Genomic DNA, 10,336 nt, shown 5'->3' on the forward strand with positions numbered 1-10,336 from the left:
TGGGCGTTGATATTTGTGTACCACAAGTAAACAAAGAATAGAGCGAAAAGAAGAACGAGTTAAAACTGCCAAAGCAGTTCACTTTACAGCGAAAAACGTGTTTTAATTTTGCTAAATACGAAAATATTGCATTTTTCACCTAATCTATTAGAGAACATTGAACATTTTAGTGCACTCCATTGCTTTGCAATTGAGGCTGCTTCAGCAAACGGTTTAGTGCACTCCATTGCTTTGCAATTAAGGCTGCTGCAGAAAACTGCAGCAGCATCTCTGCGGGATTGATTAGTTAACTTGCTAATGGAGGCTGCGTGGCGCAGAAATAAAATCATTGTGAGGAAATGCTGTTAATATAATAATAGAGAAACATTTCGGAACGGCTTTGCCGTGCCCTATGTACACAAAATGCAGCGGTTCGTCCCAGCGCTACACTTGCATCTACGCTTCTTGCATCTTGACAGCTGTCGCAATTTAACACACATCACTTCATTGTATTAGTTTTTACGCAGTCTTCAACTCAAAAATCACTCACAAATTGCAAATTAACACAATTTAAACTGATTTTTCACTAATAATTCATATTTCTCTTTCGCTGATTTGTAAACAAAGGTTTATTTACAAGTTACCACAACTGTCAAAATCGGCAAAACCAAAGTAGCGGTATCACTGACGGCACCACCTTTGTTCGCTGCACCGTGACCAAGCACCGTGTTTTTATTACAACTAGCGCAAGAATGATAGAATACAAGATTGCGCCGATCAGAGAGGATTTTTGAGAATAAGTTTTGTGTGACGTCACACTGGTGCAATTGTGAGAGAAAAATGCCAAAACGTGAGCAAGAATGGAAGAAGAAGAAAAAATGTTGCAAGGAAAACGTAAACAAGTTGCACCAGTGTGACGTCATGCAAACAACTATTCCGTCAAATTCGTTAAGAGAGGAATAGCGGTCCGAGATCGGCGCAACCTTTGTATTCTCTCAATCGTGCAACTAGCGGAATTAAAAGAAGACGCCGGGTTTAAATTCGTTGTTTTCCGTATAATACATCATTAAATCATTAAGTTTCGTGTTTTTTTGTTACAAATTCGTGTAAAATAAACTATGTTGAACATCGAGATATTAATATGTACTCATTTCGTGCATTTATTAATGGGATTTCAGTACTAACAAGTTGTGCTGTGGAAATAACTTTTGAACGGTGTAAAAAAAATAAGTTTCCGCCTTCGGATTCTTAATACTGGCAGTAATACGCGTCGTTTGATACCCCTTTCGATTAATTTGCATCAATTTTCGGTGGGGACCATGAATTGCACCATAACCCATGTTTCCCCACAAAATTTCTACAATATTTATCTAATAATTCCTTATGACATTAAGGGCCAATTTCAAATGAATATATAAGTGGCACTTAAGTTTAATTGTGGATTGTTGTTTAAATGCCATTTAACTTTCGCTGGGCTTCAGATCAACTTTGTTTAAATATGCCAAACAATTGGCAGCACTGCTGCTTGTTTCTTGAAATTGTTGTTGCACGCTTATGCAAGCGTCAAAGCTGTGAAGCTGTTTTTTTGTGATCTGCTTAAATTTTGTGTTTTATAAAGCTGTTTACGCTTAATAAAGTATGAAATTAAAAAAGTGTTAATGAACTTCTGGTGCACAATTTAAAGATAAGTAAAATATCAAAATTTCCTGTAAATTTGATTAATTTAACATGATATTCTTAATAGCATGTGCCGAGTACTTTGTTTCATATAATATAATGTTGTTTTACAAATGTTTTTGCTTGTGCACATTTATTTTGCTCTTTTTGTCTTTTTGTCATTTCTGCTGTTTCATCTTTGTCACAGCTGTTTGCGTTGTGTTTATTAGGTGTCAAATATACAGGATGCTTTCCATTTCCAGACAACCGGTCAGGTACGAGCATTTAGTTAAACAATATAAGAATATTGTAGTATATACCACAAAAACGTATATTTTCTATAAAAAATCATAACTCAGAAAAAAACCTTCGCTATTAGAGATTTGGGTTGATTGTAGTTCAAAGTGTCTCTTTCCCAGTAAAAAAGTTTGAGAGAAAAAAAATACACTTTTTGAGAAATTAAATTTAAAAAAAAATTTGCACTTTTTGTTTATTGTTAAATAAAAAATCTTAAATAGTTTAAACTCGGTCGATCTTCTGTTAAAATGGAGATAAGTGATGATAAATAATAACTCGCGTGTCTCTTGGTTTCTGGTTTTTCCGGAAGTGCCTCCATCATTCATTTCATGGCCTCCCCAGAGTTGTATTTATTCAACTTATCGAAATAGATACATTGATATGCTTATAGCTAGTTTACACTCAGCAATACTTAATATACTCTTATACAGTGTTTACAGCTCGGCCAATCCTGGCAATGGATCGCCCTCGATCATGTGCCCAAATTACTTAAAGCTAATTCATGCCAAGGGGTCATGCCCTGCATCCTCTCCACCAATGCCGCCATCATCTGGTTTACTCACCCACTTCCGAATGCGGTGAGCTTCAATGACCCCATCGTATGGAAGCTGGGTTAGCTGACAATTATCAATGTCACGAATAACGTAGCGGTCATTGCCTAATACCTTGTGTACTACGTACGGTCCTTTATATTGGGGTATAAATTTTTTGTTAACACCCACAGTCGTATCAACATTCCTTATGAGCACATAGTCTCCTACTTCGTATCTTTTACATTTTACGCTGGCTGCAGACGATCGTTTTGAATCATAGTCCTGTCTAGCTTCAATTGCCTTGGAGGCATTTTCACGTATAAAAACTAGGTCTCGCCCTGCATCAGGGTATAACTTGTCTTGGAAATATTCTGTGAATTCGTCGATAATAGTTCCCCTTTGCTCCACCCCGAATAAGAGCTGGCTAGGCGTATCGCGACAGGTGCTATGCACGGAATTATTCACAGCGTATTCAACTTCCGACAACTTCTTACACCAGTCGGCATGGTTTACAGGGTCCGTCACCTTCCCTAACATCGTTTTAAGAATTCTGTTTACACGTTCAACTTGCCCATTGGCTTGCGGTGAAGCTACGGCAACCTTTACATGATCTATATTCCGCTTGGAAATAAAATCGCTAAATTCTAGGGAGGTGAAACATGTTCCTCGGTCACTAATAATTCGTCTAGGTCGGCTATAGTAATAAAAATATTTCTCAAGGGCGGCAGTAACTTCTCGCGTACTAGTGGAATTAGTTGGGTACAACTTTACAAACTTGGTAAAGGCATCAACTACAACTAATATGTGCTTCCGCTTTGAATATATGGATGGCAATGGGCCGAAGTGGTCAATATGAAGCGTATGAAATGGCAGTGGAACTTTTGGTATTACGTGTAAATTCCTGTCTTTAGCTCGAGGTGGGCTAGCATACATTAAACATTTCAAGCAATTTCTGATGAATACTTCCACCTTTGTTCTCATATTGGGAAACCAGTAATACATGGCTAGTTTACTAATTGTCTTATCAACGGATTGATGACCCATTTTTTCATGTATCACTCGTATTACGTTTGCCTCCATCTCGGTAGGCACATACAACCTTTTCTTTCCAACAGGTTTTATCTTATATACAAGGCCATCTATTAAATCAAAACCCTCGACAGCTTCATCAGTGAGACGACTCCTCAAAGAGCTAATAGTATCATCCCTCTCCTGGGCTATTTGAATCTGAAACTCCACCTCATCGGTATCTATAATTAACGCGATCTGTGCCCTACTTAAGGCATCAACATGCCCCATCGAAACTCCTTTCCTATGTTGTATTCTATAATTGTAGTTCTCGAGTTCGAGTGCTCACCTAGCAATTCTCGGATTCAACTGTTTTTTTTTCAAGAGTCATAGCCAATGAGTTGCAGTCCGTTATTATCTTGAACGACATACCTTCCAAATAGGTTCTAAATCTTCTTAAAGCGTAAATAATTGCTAATGTTTCGAGCTCGAAACTATGGTACCTGGATTCGGCACTTGATGCAGTTTTCGAAAAATACGAGATAGGATGAAATTTGTTGTCATCTTGCCGCTGTAGTAAGACAGCCCCAAACCCTATTGCGCTTGCGTCGCAATGTAATTCTGTCTCTCTATCACGGTTATATATTGCTAGAACTGGACTATTAGACAGTCGAGCTTTCAGTTCGTTAAATGCATTGAGACAATTTTCGTCAAAATTAAAATCGGAGCTTCGCTTAAGAAGGTTTTGAAGTGGCTTAGCTATTTGGGAAAAGGACGGCACAAAACGGCGAAAATATGAAAACAGCCCTATACAAGATTGTAGTTGTTTCTGATTAGTAGGTATTGGAAAGTTACGTATACTTTTAATATGTGAACCATTCGGTCTGATTCCTGATTGGGACACTTCATAACCTAAGTAGCATATTTCGGAGTATCCAAATTTTGATTTATCAAGATTAAGTTTTAGTCCCCGTAAAGATAGTCGCTCTAGCACTGCTTTTAATGAAGCTTTGTGTTCCTCAAAATCGCGGCTAGCAATAAGGATATCATCCATATAGACAATAATCGTCCGATTGTCAATTAAATCACGGAATACGTTATTAATAAAGCGTTGGAAAACAGCCGGCGCATTCTTTAATACAAACGGCATCTTGAGATATTCGTATTGACCATTTGGCGTCACGAAAGCAGTATATGGAATAGATTCCGGCTCCATTTGTATTTGGTGAAAACCACTCTTCAAATCTAATATAGAAAACACCTTTTTGTTTTCGAGAAATTCGATGCAGTCATCAATCAAAGGCAGAGGGTAGTTATCTCTAACTGTTATCTTGTTCAGAGCTCTGTAGTCGATGCACATACGAACCTTTCCATTTCTCTTTCGCACCAATACAATTGCAGAAGCATACGGAGAGTTGCTAGGCCTAATTATATTTTCTTTTTGCAATTCGTCTATTATTGACTGCACCTCACTTCGTTCTAAATAGGAAAGTCGTCGTGGAGGACAGTGGAATGGAACGTCAGTCGTAAGGTGTATTTTCATTTCATACTTGTATGGTTCTATCATAATATCTGTGTTTAGGTAAGCGTCCTCAATTATCTGTTTCAGTTCTAAACGGCAATTTTTTAATAGTCTCAGATCTATGTCAACACAATCCCTATCAGGCGCTATATCTATACAAAATACATCTGGTATGTCAGCACAAGGATTTGAAACTCTTTTTGGCTCACCTCCATTACCGACTTCGACAATTGCGGCATTGGTATTAAGGACACTTACAAAATTAATTATTTCATCGGCATATGGTCTTACATGAGATTCTCTTTTATCAATTCGATCAGGAGTAATGTTAACTAATTTTATATTATACAGGTCTAAAAAGTCACGTCCCAAAATAACTGGCAACGACATGTATCCATCTGATACTATTTTTAGTTCAACGACATTTATTTTCTCTTTGAATTTTATTTTAAGTTTAATAATTCCAAGAATTTTCAATGGGTTTCCCCCAATCGCTTTGTATCCAGATATAGTTTCCCTCATTCTCCCTTTTGTCAGGTGTTTTGGGACGTCTGACTTCCGAATGAAGCTAATCGGACTACCGGTATCAAAAAGAGTAAAAACTAGATTAGATACTACTTTACTACCTATCTTATACTCTATGCTTACATAATTATAGGCGTCGACGGCAGTGAAGTCTTCAACTCCTTCGTCAGCTACGGCAGCAACTTCGTCTTTACGCTTCAACACTTTTCTTGGATTTGGACAAGCGCGGTGATCGTGCCCCATCTTCCAGCACTTGAAGCACGAACCATCTGGTCTATGTGGGAAAGGGCAGTTCGGCTTTATGTGCCCGTGTTGGGAGCAATTAAAACACAGTACCTTTGCTTCGGTTTTATGTGGCTGGTTAGCTTGCTGTGTCTTCTGAACCACAGTTGTCGGGGAGTTAGTCATAAAATATTTATTCTGGTAGCGGCTAATGAGCACTTTTAATTCTTCAATAGTCCGCGCTGTTAGCAATAAATGCACGTTTGGTACCGCATTCTCTATTCCGTCGATTACAAAATCAATCACCTCTGCCTCTGCGATGTTAGCCCGCTTTGCAATTGCCTGCATATTTAACACATAGCGGTGTAGTGTCTCGTCCCTCTTCTTCCACTTCCGCTGTGCCAACATCTTGTAAATTTCTTGCCTGGTTACAGCAAAGTCAAACTCTTTTACAAGTGCTCCTTTTAGCGCGTCGTAACCGAGTGCTGCTGTGGTGGTCAAAAACACCCGAGCCGTACCAGTCAAACAGCGACGGAGTGCGAGAAGCTTAAAATTGTTGTTAGCGCCCGTTGACTCCATAATTTCTTCGAAGTCTCGTACAAAATGGTTAACGGGGTAGGCCACATCGTCTCCACTAAATTTTGGCAATGCGTGCTCGATTTCGCCAAAATCCAGACGACGGTGACCTCCAGCGGCTTTGCGGCTTTCGAGTTGTTCAATTTGTTGCATCAACTGCAACATTTCCAGGCGCTTGCGAAGGGCCATAACCTCCTGGTCTATGTTCCCTAACGATCCCGGCATGCATTCGGCGGCAGCAGAATCAGAGTTTCCAACGACGGCGTTGGAGCCGGCATTATCAAAATCGTTGCAGACGTCAGTATCGGCATTTACGGCAGCGGCAGTGTCAGCATTTACAACAGCGGCGGCATTTACAGTAGCAGCAGTGTCGAAATTTTCGGCAGCGGCAGTGTCGGCATTTATGGCAACAGCAGTATTTACAGCAGCATCAGTGTTTGTGGCAATGTCACCTGCTTCGGCAGATCCTGGCACTGGCCCACCTACAACGGCCCGTAGCAAATTACGAAGCTGTCCCGTTGTGGCAGAGGTTGGAAAATCAACCTGAGCGTCACTAAGAACATTTATTATGTCTTGCCTTGAATTCATCATATTTCCGCGAAATTCTCTTTTTAATTGTTTCCTCCTGGCTCGTTCTCCACACCTGAAGTTTTAAACTTGGTCGATCTTCTGTTTAAATGGAGATAATTGATGATAAATAATAACTCGCGTGTGTCTTGGTTTCTGGTTTTTCCGGAAGTGCCCCCATCATTCATTTCATGGCCTCCCCAGAGTTGTATTTATTCAACTTATCGAAATAGATACATTGATATGCTTATAGCTAGTTTACACTCAGCAATACTTAATATACTCTTATACAGTGTTTACAATAGTGAAGATCAATAATTATATCATTCTATCTTGAAGTGACAAGAATTACTGACATTTGAGTAAAAACATTGTTGGAATCTATTAAATTTTGACAAAGTTATGGGCATTTTAAAAAAACATTCTCACTGTCAATTCGAATAATCGATTTTTGCCTGAAAAACAAAATCGTGTTTAATTCGGCCGAAAAATTTTTCCGAGCCAAAAGAAAAAATACGTGTCTCATTATTTGGACCAACAAACAATGTATTTGAGTTTGGTCGAAATTAAAAATCATGCTCGTACCTGACCGGTTGTCTGGAAATGGAAAGCATCAAGTATGTTTAAAACTGTTCGCCACATAGCTTTCCAACTGATAGGTGCAATCCCGTATTCCTCGGACTCGGACTAGTAAAACTATCAAAAAATAAAAATTCGCTCAGAGCGAGAGAGTAACATTGAAAAGTACGGGATCGCTTTCTAGTAAAAAATGGTAACTTCTGTCAACTTCAACATAACCTCCAAATTTTGGTTGTAAATTTTTGCTTATTTTGTATGTAAACACACTCAGTTCACACATGTAACAGGCTAACCTAATATTCGCGGCTTGCGTTTTGGTACGCACGCCGTCGAATTTGTTTTTTTGCGTCACCCGAAATTGGCTTGCGTGCGTTTGCATTTGATTTCATTGAGCGAAACGTCAAATCAAAATGTCACGCAGAACAAAAATTGGAAATTGAGTTAGCTTCATACGCACGCCGTTCAATTTCGGTTGGTCTCATACAAGTTGTATGTGCATGAGAAATTTTTGACAGTAAATTGGCGGCGTACGTGAATATTAGGTAAGCCTGTAAATAACCAAAAATACTTTCAAATTCATTAGAATCCACTTAAACAAGTAATTAAATACTTTTCAACATGAATTAGCAGAGTGCACTTTTCTTTTGTTTACAATTTGGTTGCCAAACACACTACAGCTGATCGTTTGACACACTTACCAGAATTTATCAGCAAAAAATTCTCGGACTAAAACTGGTAACTTCTGACAAAGAGAGAACCGTATTTACTCTCTTTTTTGTCCTCTCAATAGTCAGAGAACCGAGTACGGGATCGATTTCCAGTAAAATCGGACTGATTCTGACTAGTGCGGACTCGTACGGGATAGCAACTGATATTTACCAGCTGATTGGTTCTCTGATTGATACATCGTTTTCAAAACTGTTTTGCTTCTAAAACCTAAAAATAAATATAATTTTAAACATGTCGTGTATTTACACCAATTGCCACGTTAAAAGCGACTCCTATGTGTCATGCTAGCTCTGCGATGGGATTGCCCATATAAAATGTGCTGGTTTGAGCGGTAGGGTATTAGGCGCTATTAACGAGGGAAAGGGTCTTGGTTGGTCTTGTCAAAAATGTAGATCAACCGAAGTTGATTTATTTAAATTCTTTAGGCAGTCCCGAAATGGTTTTTCTGAGATCGGGAAGGATCTGTCGGTGCTTGTTGAGAAATTTAAGCATTACGAAAAAATGTTTAGGTCTTTCACATGTCTCGACAACCCTCCACACTCTGAGGATAGCCGAGAAAATAAAGGTAGGCGTGTTATTAGTCCACCTAAAAAGACAGCCACGGAATCTAGTCAGAAAAATCCTCCATCCCAGTCCTTGGAACTTATTAATCTTTCTTCTCCATGCCCTCAGGCATTGGAGCCTCCGCTATCTAAAGCCATATCCACTAGGTCTACATCTAAAAATAGTCAAGCCGTGGATTTAACAGTGTTGCCATCAACATCTGAAGCTGCACTGTCTAACTTAGTTCATCCGAATAATTCGGAGCCCGCACATCAGACATCATTAAGTTGGTTGTAATTCTTCCGAGAAGATCAATCTTTGTCTCTAGATTTGCTAAAGATACTTCTTCGGATGATATAAAGTTATACATATCGACTAAAATTAGAACTAAAGATGTATTCGTAAATTTAATTTTAAATACGATCGCGATATTTCATCTTTTAAAATTGATGTAGCTTCCGAAGATTTTGATTCACTACTAAATAATTAATTTTGGCCGACCGGGGCGTTTGTTCGCGAGTTTGAGTATAAACCTAATAAAAGTAATAACAACGTAGATAAAATTTCTAATCTTAATTCGGATTCAAACAACTAACTCGCAAGTCTAATTTAAGTATTTACTATCAAAACGTTAGAGGTTTGAATACCAAATTAACTAACTTATATTTAAAAGGTTTTTACTGCAATTATAATATTATTTCCTTGACCGAAACATGGGTCAAACCTCATATTTTTAATTCCGAAATTCTTCGAAATGAATATCAAATATACAGGAGTGACTGCGAGGGCAGAATCGGCGGTGGTGTTCTTTTTGCGGTGCATTCATCGATACCATCCGAGGAAGTTAGTGTTCCTGTCATTGAATATACCGAATTTAAATGTATACGTGTACAGGCTGGAAAGATTTATATTTATTTAGCTCTTAGCTACATCCCTCCTAATTCTGCCGTATCAGTATATATGCAGCTAGTTTCTTTAATTAAGACAGACCGTAAATGCAATGCTTACGGCATCCGATTCTATGCTTGTTTTGGGCGATTTAAACCTGCCACACATTTCATGGAACATCATTGACACCGATGTTGTACCAGTTTCATCTAGAGATAGTTACAATGTATTTCTGGAGGAAATGGCTAACTTTGCCTCGAACAAATAAATATATGTCCAAATAAGTTCGGAAAGGTCTTGGATCTCGTTTACGTTGATGATGTTCCGAAGGCCTCTATTAATCGGTGTGACATAATAATAAGTCGTATAGTTCAAGTACTAGATATGTTTTTGCGAAAGCAAATTTCAGAAAAATTAACAAAGAACTTTCAAAGTTATCTTGGCCAATATATACAGATGATGTGGAGCGTAGCGTTGAGCACTTTAATGATACTGTTTTCAATTTGTTTCGAAAGTATGTGGCAAAACGTAATATCGTTCATGAAGAACCAATGCAATTATGGTTCACTAAAGAGCTTAAAAAATTGAAAAATAAAAAGTCACATTCTTTTCAACTGTATAAAAGAACGGGCTTACACAGTGATCACGTAAAGTACTCAGTTTTGTGGCATAATTACTTTGCATTAAATAAGAAATGTTATAATTCATATCT

At 38.3% G+C, this 10,336-nt stretch overlaps 2 protein-coding genes across 2 annotated transcripts; both read right to left on the reverse strand.

Moving 5' to 3' along the window:
* Nucleotides 1-2,251: 2,251 nt before the first annotated feature.
* On the reverse strand, nucleotides 2,252-4,450 carry LOC118738716 (uncharacterized protein K02A2.6-like). The gene has a single exon (XM_036469643.1). It carries the CDS (start codon nucleotides 3,762-3,764, stop codon nucleotides 2,433-2,435), a length of 1,332 nt encoding a protein of 443 aa, XP_036325536.1. The 5' UTR covers nucleotides 3,765-4,450; the 3' UTR covers nucleotides 2,252-2,432.
* Nucleotides 4,451-5,480: 1,030 nt separating this feature from the next.
* Nucleotides 5,481-7,182, reverse strand: LOC118738717. The gene is made up of 2 exons (XM_036469644.1): nucleotides 5,644-7,182; nucleotides 5,481-5,572 (listed from the first exon to the last, which is right to left on the reverse strand). Exons 1-2 carry the CDS (start codon nucleotides 6,907-6,909, stop codon nucleotides 5,564-5,566), a joined length of 1,275 nt encoding a protein of 424 aa, XP_036325537.1. The 5' UTR covers nucleotides 6,910-7,182; the 3' UTR covers nucleotides 5,481-5,563.
* Between the last annotated feature and the right edge of the window lie 3,154 nt (nucleotides 7,183-10,336).

Source organism: Rhagoletis pomonella, unplaced genomic scaffold, assembly GCF_013731165.1.
Source record: "Rhagoletis pomonella isolate Grant_MI unplaced genomic scaffold, Rhpom_1.0 Rhpom_scaffold_00005, whole genome shotgun sequence".
In the NCBI taxonomy this organism is placed as follows: domain Eukaryota; kingdom Metazoa; phylum Arthropoda; class Insecta; order Diptera; family Tephritidae; genus Rhagoletis; species Rhagoletis pomonella.